The sequence below is a fragment of the Anabrus simplex genome, chromosome 1 (genome assembly GCF_040414725.1).
Source record: "Anabrus simplex isolate iqAnaSimp1 chromosome 1, ASM4041472v1, whole genome shotgun sequence".
Classification (NCBI taxonomy): domain Eukaryota; kingdom Metazoa; phylum Arthropoda; class Insecta; order Orthoptera; family Tettigoniidae; genus Anabrus; species Anabrus simplex.
Window position 1 is genome coordinate 1,168,719,623 of NC_090265.1, and position 15,190 is coordinate 1,168,734,812.

General features: G+C 35.8%; 1 protein-coding gene across 2 annotated transcripts in view; it reads right to left on the minus strand.

The window, feature by feature from the left end:
- LOC136858150 (cytochrome P450 4C1) overlaps nt 1-15,190 on the minus strand; it is a 332,613-nt gene that overhangs the window by 176,552 nt on the left and 140,871 nt on the right. For both annotated transcript variants that reach the window (XM_067137477.2, XM_067137476.2), the window contains one exon: nt 11,207-11,333. In XM_067137477.2, coding sequence (XP_066993578.2) covers nt 11,207-11,333 — 127 coding nt within the window. The remainder of the gene's footprint in view (nt 1-11,206; nt 11,334-15,190) is intronic.

Genomic DNA, 15,190 nt, shown 5'->3' on the forward strand with positions numbered 1-15,190 from the left:
GTTATTTAACCCCAGTGATACTGCCAAAACATTCCTTTTTCTTCGAGAATTCATCGAGAGAGGCAAGTTAAGTTTCATGTGAAACGTGAAATATTTATTCTGGTCTGGCACGGATATTCCGTGATTTTCATTTGTCAGTTTCAGCTTATACTCACTTCGTTCAGAAGAAGACTACAGATTCAGGATCGAACTATAGTACCAGCTTTACAATGTCATCTGTAAATCCATGAGGACCACTTCAGTCAACATGGGATTCAACATCAACTACGAACCTGTGGTACTAAACATGTAAGCGTCGCCAGCACCAAAGGAAGGACATGAGGGGCAAAGGAACCTAGCAGAGCACAGATGGGAATCGAGTATCATAATAAAATTTAAGTACAATTTTGTAATATTATCTGTCCATCTACATAGAAAATTTAACGATCTGCTTCAGTAGAATAGTAGTCCTATTAGTTATGAGTAGTTTTGAGATATTTTCTTACTTCGTTCTTAGCCAGGTAGAGGTAGATTTGAGAGTGAACATGTGTGTATTGGGTTCTATTAGACTAGAAGTACAGTAGCATGTCTTCTAAAAATGTTATTAACACAGTGCAATTTCTAAAATAAGACTTTATCCCATCGTCGCCATAAGACCTATCTGTGTTGGTGCAATGTAAAACCACTAGTAAAAATTTAAGAATCATTACCCTCCCGGATAAATGAGAATGTAAAATAATCATTTCTGAATCTTATGCATCATTGTAGGATAAATTCATTTAATGCACTGCCACGGGATATTGCAGATTGTATCATCTTCTAGAAATATTTATTTCAGACGTCTATGGTAGACTTAAAAATCAATGCTAATAATAATAAATAATTAGAAATTGGGTTAAATGGAAATAAAATTGTCGTGAGTTGTAAATGACGTTAGAATTGCTCATGTGGAATATGAGAAGTTGTGCTCAGCTGTTAGTTGTATTTACCTGGAAAATGGTATGCCTGCGGGCAATTATATAATTTTTGGAAGTATTACTAATGGGATACAATGGATTCCATTGAAGGTGAATAATAATAATAATAATAATAATAATAATAATAATAATAATAATAATAATAATAATAATAATAATAATAATAATTTATAGACACTCAATGACCCTGTGCCAGAGTGTAGTCATTGTTAACCCAGGTAATGTGCATAGTTATTGTTTCTACACAGTCTTCTGAATAATAAAATGATTTTGAAATATATTGTTGGCGTAATATTAGAGTAAGGTTCAATTAAGTGATAATTCTTGTTCAATCACAAGTCATGTCAAATGCTGAGAGTATAGAATTTAACAGAAGGTCATCAGTCAATGCAATTCAAGTTTCTTTTCCCCATAATAGTCAGGGATAAAAATAAAGCCTTGGATTCGAATGTAACTTTGTAAATAAATTTTGAGTATCTTGAGTGCATGGAATAATGTGATTGTAGTTAGAAATATTCTCACTGTCATTTATTTGAAATGTGGTTCCTAATCTGACCACGTGTTCATCACGGTGGAGCAGATTATTCCAGCGTTGTCAGTGCTTTTGTTTGTTTATTGTGGATTGTTGTTTAATTCTTAAGGTATAGATTAGGGACAAAATTAATCCAGTGATAACATGATTTAGAGTGAACTGAATAAGATTGATTAATTTTCTAAATACAAGCAAGTACAGGCAAAGTAAAAGAAAGTATTGCAGTGTAAAATTGAAATAACACTCATCAACACTCATCATGTCTATAAGTTTTATGTAATATACTCTAAATATTCATAATAACTTTCCAAGAAAATGTATGACCTAAATATTTAAATTAATAATCTTAACTTGTGTTAGTTGAGAATATCTTCATTTGAGATAGAGTTGAGCGTTTTTCTCTAAAATAATTTACAGGTTAGGTTTAGGGATCGCATTGTCATCACCACGCACATTAAGTGGACATTTAATACTTTTTGTTTGTTTAAAATGATGCAGCTAGTATTATGCTTAAAGATATCACAAAGGTCATTTATGGATGTTATTAGGAAGGTATTTCCCCCTTTTAATTTCTGTGTAGCCAGAAGATAAGGCTAATCATTTTATTTATTCCTTTGCATAATATTACAGACATGTCAGCGTCAGCAAAATCCAGTCATCTGAATTTATTTATGTATATTTATTTGAAAATTGTAAATTTGTGAGTTAGTCAGGCAACGTTCAACAAGATATAACTTTTGTTAAATTTTATTTATACATGCATATCTCAAAATAAATATCAAGCCAGTTTCTAAATTGTTTCTTTTGTATTGTCGTCAACCCCTGACCATTAAATGCATCTAAAATTGGGACAGCTAGCAAATGAACGGTCCACTTGGGATCTCTCGTATGCTCGCTGATTTAGACTGGCTAAATAGGGGTAGTACATTATCTCTTTACACTTCCTTGGTACTTCCTTATTCCAGACAAGGTTTCTTACACTCTGGTAGAATGCATCACCCTGTTGTACCCTCTTGCTAATCTCCATGTCCAGCCTTGTATTCTGAATTACAGTAATTCACTCCCTAGGTACTTGAAACTGTCAACAATTTCAAGTCATTGATCAACAATTTTCACAATGCCCTTCCCTTGTCTTCTCCTCTTGATATCACCATGGTATTGCTTTTCTCCGCACTGATTTTCATGCCATACCGTACTTTTCAATTTTCTTGTTCAGTGCATCAAGTAGTTCTTGTACTTCTTTGCTGCTCATTCCCCAGACCACAATATTGTCTGAAAATAGTAACAATTTCATTTTCATATCCCCAAAATGCTTCTTTCGTCTCCTTTACAAATTTATCCATAACCATTAGAAACAAACAAGGTGACAACTCACTCCCCTGTCTTAGTCCGGTTACATTTCTAAACCATTCTGTCTTTTCAACTGTAGTTTGTATTCTGCCGATGTACTTGTAGCACCATTTCTACAGTTTGTGTACCCAGTCTCTTTTGAAGATGGTTTCCCAAACCTTCTCCTTGGGAAACTATTGTATGCTTTGTTAGATCTATGAATGTGACGACCAGATCATTTCCATATTCCCAATTCTTTTCCATTAATTGCCTCATATGCTGAAGTTTGGGTCTACTGTAGATCTTCCACTTCTAAAGCCATACTGTTCCTTTTGCAACTCTCCTTCTACCTATCTTCTCATTTTCCTAATAACCTTTCCAGTATTTTTGCCACTTGTGATAAGAGTGTAATTCCTCTATAGTTATCACACACGTTTTTGCCCCCTTCTAGTATTATTATTCTCTTTTCCCAGTCTTCTGGCATACATTGCTGTTTCCATATGAACTTAAACAATCTGTATACCCATTGTAGTCCAGCAGGTCCAGGAGCCTTTCTCATTTCCACACTAATTTCATCCATCTCTCGTGCTTTCCCCATTTTCACTTTACAGACTGCTAATTCTACCTCTAACATTGTTATATCATGTTCTACTGTTTAGTCATCACACCATATTACTACCATCTCCTCTGCACAATGTATCACATTTAGCAAATTATCAAACTACACCTTCCATCATCTCGTTATTTCTTCTGGATATGTTATCAACTCTCCACCTTCCTCTTTCATCAGTTTTGTATAAACTCTTTCTTTCCCATTCCTTTGTATAATTATTTTACTGCTAGCTCCATCTGTTCCCATCTTTTGTGTAAATTCTTCCCAAATTTCCTTCTTCTCTTACCAGTTTCTTACATTTCCTCTTATTATCAAGATCCCTTTGCTTTCATCTTTTTATCTCTGTTCCATTCTTGCCATGATTTCTCAATTTCTCTCACTGCTTCTCTCACCTTCTCATTCCACCATGGTGTCTCTTTTTCTTTTAGTCCCATCAGTGTCCTACCACAGGCACACTCGGCCCACTTACAAGTGTTCTTTTGATGCTGGACCATTCATCTTGCACATTTCCTGCTTCGGTAACTGGAATTTGTTGTTTCAGTCTCTCCAGAAATTCTCCCCATACTTTCTTACCTTTTAATTTCTACACTTTTATATTACTATCTCTCATCCCCTTTTAATTTTTTAATTTTCCCCACTCTCATTTTTTATATCAATGTGTCCTGCCTACAATACAAGATATTTCTACTATTTCAAGCAGCATTTCCAACACTACTTCCCATCAAACCAGCTAAAAAGAAGGATCATTTGAATGTGTTTCAGTTTCTTTTGCCTGAATATAGTGTGATTTATGAAAGTCTGCCAGTTCAATCATTCATCAATAAATTGCCACTGATCTGCATCTAGGGCATTCACTCAGGGGACAGATTCCCTATCTGTTGTTTTCCTACTCTTTAAATAATTGCAAAGAATTTGGAAATTTATTGAACATCTCCATTGGTAAATTATTCCAATCCATAACTCCCCTTCCTTTAATTGAATATTTGCCCCAATTTGTCATCTTGAATTACAACTTTATCTTCATATTGTGTCTTTTCTATTTTTAAAAACACCACCCAATCTGATTTGTCTACTAATATCATTCCATGCCATCTCTCCACTGACAGCTGAGATCATACAACTTGTATATAACAAATTACAACTTGTAAATTTGAAAAGTTGTACCTTTCCACCACTTTAAAATCTTATGATTTTTCTTAGATTAAAACCCTTTAATAGGCAGTGTTGCTCTGAAGCAATACAAATTTTTATCAAAATTATTGATTGCTACTTTTTGTCAGATTTGCTCTCTAGCAACATTCCATATTTTCTGTACATAATGTAAATAAATGTTTGTCATCACATCAAAGCATTCAGAGAAATGTTCCTTGAAAATGTAGCTGACTGCCAATCAAAGCGTTAAAATAACATTAATTTATTTTAAAATTAGTCAGTACATGTTTTGTTTTTCATAGAAAACATCTTCAGCCATGATTTTGATATACAGTTAAAATATGTACAAAAACATAGGTTACATAAGTAAAACACAATTAACCACTCATATTAAAAACAGCTTGCCCTTGACTAGATAAAAGGTCTAAATATCTAAAGAGTCTTTGGTTTTTTCTTCATTGTCACTATTTGACATCTCTTGATGTGAAAGATGTGTTATTCATAAAATACCACTTGGAAAATTATCCCTAAACAAAGGGATCTGGGCTTTGAGTGCAGTAGGAAGCCTAGTGTGAGTCAGCTGTGAGGGGTGTCAGGTGATTTGGACGCAACAACATCATAGGGAGTTGCTTTCCATCTCGAACACAATCAGTCCATTTCATCTGACAAAAAAATTTCCCCTTTCCACTCACATTAAATGTTGAATGTCACAAAAATTTGCATAGTTGTACACTGCTGTTTCAATTATTTATCAAGAAACATTAAGATCCATTTGCCTTGGGATAATTTTCCAAGTGGTATTTTATGAAAAACATGCCTTACCCATCAAGATATGTCAAAATAGTGACAATGAAAAAACAAAGACTCTTTAGATATTTAGGACTCTTATCTTGTCAAGGACAACTTGTTTTTAGTATGAGTGGTTAATTGTGTTTTACTTATGTAACCTGTGTTTTTGTGCATATTTTAACTGTAAATCGAGATCACGGCTGAAGATGTTTTCTATGAAAAATGAAATATGTACCAAATAATTTTGAAATAAATTAATGTTATTTTAATCTAAGAAAAATCGTAAGAATTTAAAGAGGTGGAATGGTGGAAATTCTTAAACTTACAAGTTGAAATTTGTTATATATAATAATTTCACCACAGACCAAGATGAAATTCATCACTTGTAATTACTTGTAACATACCACTTAGTCGAGCAGCTCATCACATTTCACCGAAGTCTTCCCAACCCAAACTTTGCAACATTTTTGTAACACTTTTTTAAAAATCAGAAATCACCCATAACCAATCGAGCTGCTTTACTTTGGATTTATTCTGTTTCCTGAATCAAGGAATCCTGGTGAATATCCCATACACTGGAACCATAATCTAGTTGGGGTCTTATCAGAGACTTACACTAGTGTCAGATAGTTTAGACACACCCATGAATTTTCACTTACCACTTACAATGAAAATCAACATGGAAATACCTGTTTTAGAACTAACTAGTTTTATTACACATTTCACTAGATTTTCCTTTACACTGATCATTCACAGGAAGCTAGAAACACAATCACAACAACTTAAGCAGTCACACTGTCTGTTCATCAATGTGTCCACCCTTTGCTTTGATTACTGCTTTACAGATACGTGGCATTCTAGCTGTTATTTTTCCAAAGTCTCAGTATTTATACATCTCCAGGTTTCTAACAGACATTGCCACAACCCATCCACACTGCCTTGTGCCTTTTCTTTCACTTTTCTGTCAATTTCTTCCAACAAAAGTTGAATAGGCGACAGATCGGGTGATTGAGGAGGCCAGGCCATTAACTCCAATTTTCCTTCAGCTTGTTTCCTTTCCAGATACTGCTTGCACAAATGATATGTCTGTTTAGGATCATTGTCCTGCGGTAGAACAAATCCTTCACCAATCAGCTTCATTCCAGATGGCACAGCATTGCGCGAAAGAATACGGTAATATGGTTTCTTTTCCGGTATTCTCCCTACTTTCACCAAATCACCAACCTGATTATTCCCCAAAACATCCCCACAACATCACATTTCCTCCTCCATGCTTCACAGATGGAATTATGCAGGAATCCATAACCCTTTTGCCGGGGCGGCGACGAACGTATTGGCGACGATTGGAACAAGTTTTTTCCAATTTAGATTCATCCGTCCAAAGCAACCTTTTCCATTCTTCAGCGGTCCAGTTAGCATGCATTTTGGCCCATTGTAGCCTTTTCTGCTTGAATACAGTTTTCAACAATGGTCTCCATGCTGCTACGCGACCAAACAGTCCCGCCTCAAGCAGGTGATTTTTCACTGTTGTCACAGGCACAGGTGGTTCTCTTGTTTTATTTATCTCTGAGCAATTATCTACCCCTGTACGCCTTCCGTCACACTTGCTGAGGATTGAAATACGGTTATCTTCAATTTTAGAAGTCTTCCTTGGACTTCCACTGCGTGGTCAATCCTCATGACTACCCATTTCCTCTCTGCGTTTCACTGCTCTCCGAACGCTGCACTCTGAAATTTTAAATTTTCCAGCAATTTTTCGGTTCGGCCACCCAATTTCTTTATAAGCAGAAGCCTTGGCTCTGTTTTCTTGGATTATAGTAGCCTTCTTCCCCATATTCGAATGTTTGATGTGTGTTGTACCGTAGTTTTGCCCAGATAACAACAATGTAGAAAATAAACGATCTGGTACAGAGATTAACATACAACTGCTCAGGATAACTTATGTTCGCAAACTGTCGACTTCCAAGACTGCGAGGAAACAAGAAAGACAAGTAATCACGTGAGAGAGGCATGTTTATTACCTGGGAAAGGGCCGGAAGTTATCCAAGTAATCATGTTAGAGAGGCATGTTTATTACCTGGGAAAGGGCCGGAAGTTAACCAGGTAGAAGCAGGCAGTAAGAGCTGTGGATCATAAATGTGTCAACTTCTTTGAAAAGATAAAGTAAAATCTCGCAATATGCACTGAAGTAGCTTTATGAAACTGCTGAAAGCATCCATACATAAGTAACAGAACTAAAGTCCACTTATCATCACTCAGAAAACAATTATTTAAGAAATTCATTTTGTAGGTGAGTATAAACTTTCTGAATATAGTGTACATGCTATCTCCTTTACATTCTTACTACAACCCCTAAATACTCTCATATCCATGTGCAGAGATTTGTACTCTTTATTTACAATCCTGCTTATGTGATTACACCAATGAAGATCTTTCTTCGTATTAACCCCTTCGGTGGGCGATGCGGCGAGATCCGCGGCTACAAGTCGTTTGCTCGGTGGGGAACGCGGATATATCCGCCGATTAGGATGATATTTTTTCTCAGTTGCCTGCCTGCAGAGGTTTATTTCCTTTTTAGCAGCGTGTTCTGGATGAGTCTTCCCTCTGATGTGAATTTTTTCAACTATGTTCTCCCAATACAAATGTGTCATCCACGAGTTGCAATATAAAGAACGCAGCTGAGTCCGCAGGGGATTGTAGAGAAACCTAAATTAGGACACTATTTCTCTCAATCGCTTGTTCACTATGCCTACTTTCAATGAGCTGATGACACAGACGAGATTTTTTTCTCGCCAGATTGAGTAGCCTGGCCAGGCGCCTGACCCAAACTTGGCAGGATCTATTCTGGCTCAGACCGGTGGTATTTGAAGGTGCTCAAATATATCGGCCTCTTGTCAGTACATTTCCTAGCATGCAAAAGAACTCCTGCGGGACTAAATTCCCGCACCTCAGTGTCTCCGAAAACCGTAAAAGTAGTTAGTGGGACGTGAAGCCAATAACATTATTATTATTATTATTATTATTATTATTATTATTATTATTATTATTATTAAATTTTCCTTCACAGCTTTTTACATATCTCTGAGAATGAGGTGAATAATGAACAACTTCCTCCCAAAATATACGAGATAAATCCAGTATTTGACCACCTGTTAGCAACATTTTCGGAAGCTTATACCCCTGGTGGCAAAATGTCAATTGATGACAACCTCTTGCTATGGAAAGTGTGGCTAGGGTGGAAAGTTTACATAACAAGAAAACGATCGCGTTTCGGAATGGAATTATATAAATTGTGCGAAGGCGAGACAGGTTATATAACATGACCTGCTTCCGTGTGTATCATAATGTACAGGTGTAAAAGACACAACAATCTGAAGACTGTAAATACTGTAAATATTACCTGTATTGTAGTGTAATGTAGTCCGTTTATGTCACTTATGAATTGTAGAGAGGCGATATAAACTTGATCCCTCGAAAGCGCTAATCAACATAACAGAAAAATTCGTGAGTGTTATAATTTATTCCATTGTACATCTATTAAGTACACGTAAACTTTGTAAATCTACAATTTACATACGCAGAAACATTTATTTACAGGCAGAGATTGATAGTAAACTGCCTAAAATATTCAGGTGAAAGTTACTGTATAAACAAAAACCAGAGCTTTGCTGTTAGGAAGAAGCAATCTCGATTTCACACTGTGAAAGCACTTAGTACGTTTTTGCACAAAGTATTGAAAAATTAAAATTATCGAATTTTTCAACAATTAAATATATTACATTCAAGTAAATATTTCTCTTTTGACCCTTCAATAGTTCATTTTAGTATAAGATTGTTTTTAATCAAGTAATTAAATATTTTCTTCAATCATGGAAATAGCTCCCCACCTGGGAGTGAGCTAGTGTGAACCGAGCTCTCTGCTGAAGGGGTTAACACCTGGGTACTTACAATGAACCCCATAGGGAACGTTCACGCCATCAATGCAGTAATTATATCCATCAATGCTGAAAATCAGGGTGTTTAATGGTACTGTTCATAAAAGACAACATTTTTATGAAACATATATTATGTCACATTTAATTTTTTTAGTGTTTTAAATTGGAATGAATATATTTTTTATGTTGGTGAATTTTTAACAATGAAAATCTGTGTTAAAGTTTTTATGTAATACCTAAAGTTGTATAGCTTAAATATAGAAGACAGAGCATTTAGGGGTGTATTGCCCACTCCCTATTTAATACTTGTTTGTGTAAAAACATTGTATAACACTGCACCTAAAACATGGCTACATGGATGCTAATATTATTTATGTTTTGCTTTAGATCATCTCTATCTGGTAAGAAAATCACAAATGTGATAGTAACAAACAAATTATGTTCATTCAGATTGCATTTGGCTACTTGATCAACAGGATAAGGCAGATTTTGTCTTCTGATAAGTTATTAGTAATTTCAGTAATATTTTGTAAATGTTGTCATTGATGCTTTCAAGACCCGTACTTATAAACATTATATAGGCTTTTGGGCTTATGCCGCGTCAAGAAAATAAGGTGAAATTCTTTACGTTTCGCAGAGAACTGTGCTCTGAGTCATCAGAAGGAAATCTCCTCTGCCCACGAGAAAGGCTTCTTAAACAATGAGCTTTGAAATTTAGACGTTATAATTGAAATGGAAATGGTACGTTCATTCGTCACCAGATGGCTCCCCGGACGCGGTACAGCGCTGGCGTTCGAAGTGGAAGCTGACGGAACCATCAGAATCAGTCTAAGAGGGTCACATAACATGTATACATAACATATGACATTGACAGGTGTATGACTTTGACACAAGCCTGGAATGAAACATCTGGCAATGAGGAACATACGAATTTGGAAAACACCAAGGCGAAATAACGATAGTGAAGGTATAGGGAAGGGAACTACCCAAGTAAATCCTTAATGGCTGGCAACCAGATATTATTTAATTGATAGCCAGTGTCCCTGTGGAAATTGTTAGGATTTCGACGTATTTTCACAGCTTCCCGTATAATCCTGGACCTGTAGTGTCTAGTGTGGGTAAGAGCTCGATAATCTTGGAACATGACATCATGACCCAATGATAGAGCGTGCTCAGCTATTGCTGATTTGTCTGGCTGGTGGATACGAGTATTACGTTAATGTTCCTTGATACAGGTACCAATGGACCGGCATGTTTGGCCGATGTATACCTTACCGCAAGTACAGGGAATTTCGTATACCCCAGGATGTAAAAGTGGGGACAGTTTGTCCTTGATTTTACCCAGACTGTGAGCAATTTTAGTTGCGGTGCCAAACACGGTTTTTATATTGTGTTTGCGGAGGACCTTGGCAATTTGATCTGTGGTGTTGTGAATGTAAGGCAAGTAGGCAGTTCCCTTCAATTTTTCCTTCTGTGAGCTTTGCTTGGTCGTTTCTCTGGGATGCAGGGCTCTATGAATCTGCAAATCGCTGTAACCAGTACCCTTGAACGTGACTTTGAGCGTGCCTATCTCCACCTGAATATTTGATGACTCACAAATTCGTCTCGCCCTCTTGGCGAGTGTCGTGAGAATGTGTTGTTTTTGTGCTGGAAATTTTCTTCTAATGACGCAGAGCACAGTTCTCTGCGAAATGTAAAGAAATTCACCTTATATTCTTGACACGGCATAAGCCCAAAAGCCTATATAATGTCTATAATATTTTTTTAAATATTGCTTAAAATATTATGGTCCACACTGCAATTATACATAAAAGCATAATAATATATCATTCATTTTTATTGAAAGATTATTGTCCAGAATAGATCTCAAAAGACAAATCATAGCCTATAAAATTTTTACCTTATTTGAGAAGCCGTGTAAAATCCCGAGTACTTTTGCTTGTTCTCTTCCCATACTGCTAAACTTGAATAACAGGTCACTGTAAAGTCTAACTGTCAGTTGACGAAGTTGAAAAAGTTCACTTATTCTGGAAGTAAGAAAATACAAGATAAGTTTAGATGAGATACCAAACTGAGGAAGGTGCCATTAATCCTAGTTTCTTGAAGATTACATGATTCCTTAGGTGGGATTTGCTTTATGCTGCTAACTGTGTTTTTTCAGATCCTCCTCATATATTGGATTTCTCTAACATACTATCCCATATAGTAAATGTGAATGGATGAAAGCATGATACAATACTATCATCTACTGGTTCACTAACACATTTCGTTAGTTTATGTAGGGTAGTAGAGAGAAAACTTTATTTACAATAGTATATACAAATAAAGCAAAGCTGCACCATGCAGGAGATATATTAGCACACAGCATACTTTTAACTTAAAAATGCGATAATAATGTAATTATTACATTAATTTAGCTGAAAACACATACCACTTAAGTTTTTCTACACATCTATTGTATGTGAGCATACTAGTTCAGTTTAGAATCTAAATGAATTCTTTACACATTCTGATATTTTCAGGCTCTGAGCCTTCTGATGTAAAGGTACCTCCTCCCACATCAATATATTATTAACAGCAATACCATTGTACACCCAAGAGAAACAAACACAAGCTGAAAAGAAAGGAAAGGATCAATGGAGAAGAAGTAAAAATGAACAAGTATCATATAAGTTATAGTACAAGTAAGCACAGGAAAGCAGTAATCACTTACAGAGATTGTGTAAATTTTACCGATAACTTTTCTTCTTCCACATCATTGTCATGTTATCACGGCCACCATTATGTATGAAACTATATTAACATATACTTCCACCAAAATACTTTAAGAATAATTTCAAATTAAACACAGAAACTTACTGAAATATGGCAATATGACATTTGTGTCATTTAACTTAGAATTAACAGACAATAAGTGGTTTTTAGTAGAGTAGTTCTATTATAATACTGAAAGCACATTGCAATTGATAACAAAGGATTGCTACTAATATTTTAGTAATCCCAGTTATATGAATTCTAGATTCTCTAATTTTCGATTCCTTGATATATTATCCGACAGTAATACATAATTAGCTTTAATGACATTCCAGAAGAAATAAACTCTCAACATCTATAGCATGCAACAAAATGTTAACATTTAAGCAGAATTTCATTGAAAATACAAGAATAGTACAATGTTATCGTATTAATATTCATATTTAACTAAATATACAAGCCAATTCTATTCCTCTGTCCTTGCGTTATTTCCGCAAAATTGGACGATCTGCATATTTCCAATGTCATCGCCATTTGTTGAAATCATATGCATCTTCAGGTCTAACATTGGCTTTTTTTCATATCTTCCATAACCTGTATAACCAGCGTTTCATAGGTCTTCCACGTGGCCATTTTCCGTTAAACTGCAATCTCAAAGCTGTGTTAGCAATTGAATTCCAGTGCACCGGCGAAAATGTCGAACATTCTTATATTTGGTGATAGCCAGGCGAGGGGGGAATTGCGGAGAAAATGAACAATGAAGACATTGCAGCATCGGCCGTCATCTATCCTGGGGCCCCAATCAAGAAGGTATTGGAAAACATGGAACAGGCAGCAAGAAATCTCGGAAGTCGTGAAGCAGTAATGATCATCGCCGCGACGAACGACGTAGCTCACAACGACGCTAAGAATGTCATTTCTCAACTTAAATGTACACTAGGTAAGCTGACTCACACTAACATCTTTGTAGTGAACGTGTCCCACAGGCATGATTTGATTAGAGACTCATGTGTGAACATTGAAGTGAACAAAGTTAATACAGATTATGCTTAAAATTGTAAACATTTTCGTAATACACAGGTAACTGATAGCGGCAGTTTCGAGAGACACTGTTACACAAAGCATGGCCTTCATCTAAACAATTCAGGTAAAGGAAAGTTAGCAAATATTTGTCTAGATTTTATTTATCTTAACAAATGTACTGTAAAAAGGCAACTCCCTTGAGTTATAATACTGACCAGGAAAACTAGTAGAAAGAGCCAGCTGTACTTCAAGCTGGCTCAGTCAACTAGAAAATGAAACTCAGGAAAGTAAGGAATTTCAAGTTACCCAATTGCAACAGTCAAGTTTTAGGGAGGAAGGGGGTCTGAGATTGCTCTTGGTAAACTGTCAGAGTGTAGTAAATAAACAATTAAAATTCGGTACATTGATGGAATCTTATGAGACTGATGTGGTGATAGGAGTAGAATCGTGGTTGAGAGAAGGGGTGGGTAATAGAGAAGTATTTCCAGAAGGGTACACAGTCTATCGTAGAGACCGAGGAGATAAAATAGGGGGTGTTTATTCTGGTGAAGGAAACTTGCTGTTCACATGAATGGTTTACCGAGGAAAGGGATGAAATATTAGGGATAAAATTAGTTTGTGATAATATGAAGGAGGTGGGAATTATAGGAACATACAGGCCTGGAAGAGAGGAAAGAGACATGGAAATATTTGAGAAAAAATAGGTTATACTCATAAAACAATACTAATGATATGATAATAATTGGGAGAGATCTAAACTTGCCTGAAGTTGGATGGAATGGAGCTACAAGTAAAGTCCATGAACAGAAACTGGAAAATAAGTTAATTTGGGAGGGAAGATTTACACAAGTAGTACAAGAACCTACTCGTCTCAATAACTTACTAGATGTATTCTTGATTAAACCGTGGGAAATTGTTGATAAAACTAAGGTAATTGAAGGAATAGGTGACCATAAGGCTGTAATAATGGATGTAGGACTCGTACCAAAAAGGCTTAATATGAGGGTTACACAAGACAAGAAATTGTACAGAAAAACTAAAGTTGATGAATTTGGGACTTGCCTTAAATCACAATTCAGTTGTTGGATAAGTGAAGGGAGTAATATGGATACACTTTGGGCTAAATTTAAAGGAATCATTTGGGAAGGAGAGAAGAGATTTGTACCTGTTAAGAACGGTAAAATGACCTCAGACCCTGTTTATTATACAAGGGAAATAAGAAAATTAAAAAGAAAATGTAGAATAGTAAACAGAAAAATCAAAGAGTGTAAGGAGAGTAGAGAAACTAGAAAACAGCTAATGAGGGAACTGAATAGAGTGAAAAAGGAAGCAAAAGAGAATTATATGAATGGCTTACTTCAAGAGAGTTATGACCACAAAGGGAAATGGAAAAAGCTGTATTCATATATCAGGAATAAAAAAGGAAAAGGAATCCAAATTCCTACAATGGTGGGAGAAGAGGGTGAACTCTATTTAACAGATACTGAGAAAGCAAACCTATTTAGTAGGGAATTCAGAGATTCAGTAGATGATTGTCAGGAGTTGGGAACCGAAACAGAAGATAGAGCGGGAGAGACACAGAGGGAAACAAGAAGCTTCTCATTCTCAAATGAAGATATTTTCAGAGAAATCCAACTGCTTCAGCAAGGAAAAGCAGCAGTAAGTGATCAAATTACTGGGGAGGTGTTAAAAACAATGGGGTTGTACATAGTGCCTTATTTAAAATTTCAGTTCGACTATGTCATAAATAACAGTGTAATACCAAAGGAATGTAAGGAATCTATAATAATACCAATTTATAAAGGAAAGGGTGATAAAAGGAAACCAGAGAACTACAGACCAATCAGCCTGACCGGTATAGTTTGTAAAATACTGGAGAGTTTAATATCAAAATACATCAGAGTGATATGTGATGATAAAAATTGGTTCATGTGGAGCCAGTATGGATTTAGAAAGAAATTTTCTTGTGAGGCACAACTGATGGGATTTCAACAGGACATATCAGATCAATTGGATTCAGGAGGCCAGTTAGACGGCATGGCCATAGATCTTTCCAAAGCTTTTGATAGAGTGGAACATGGAATATTATTAAAGAAATTGGAGGGAA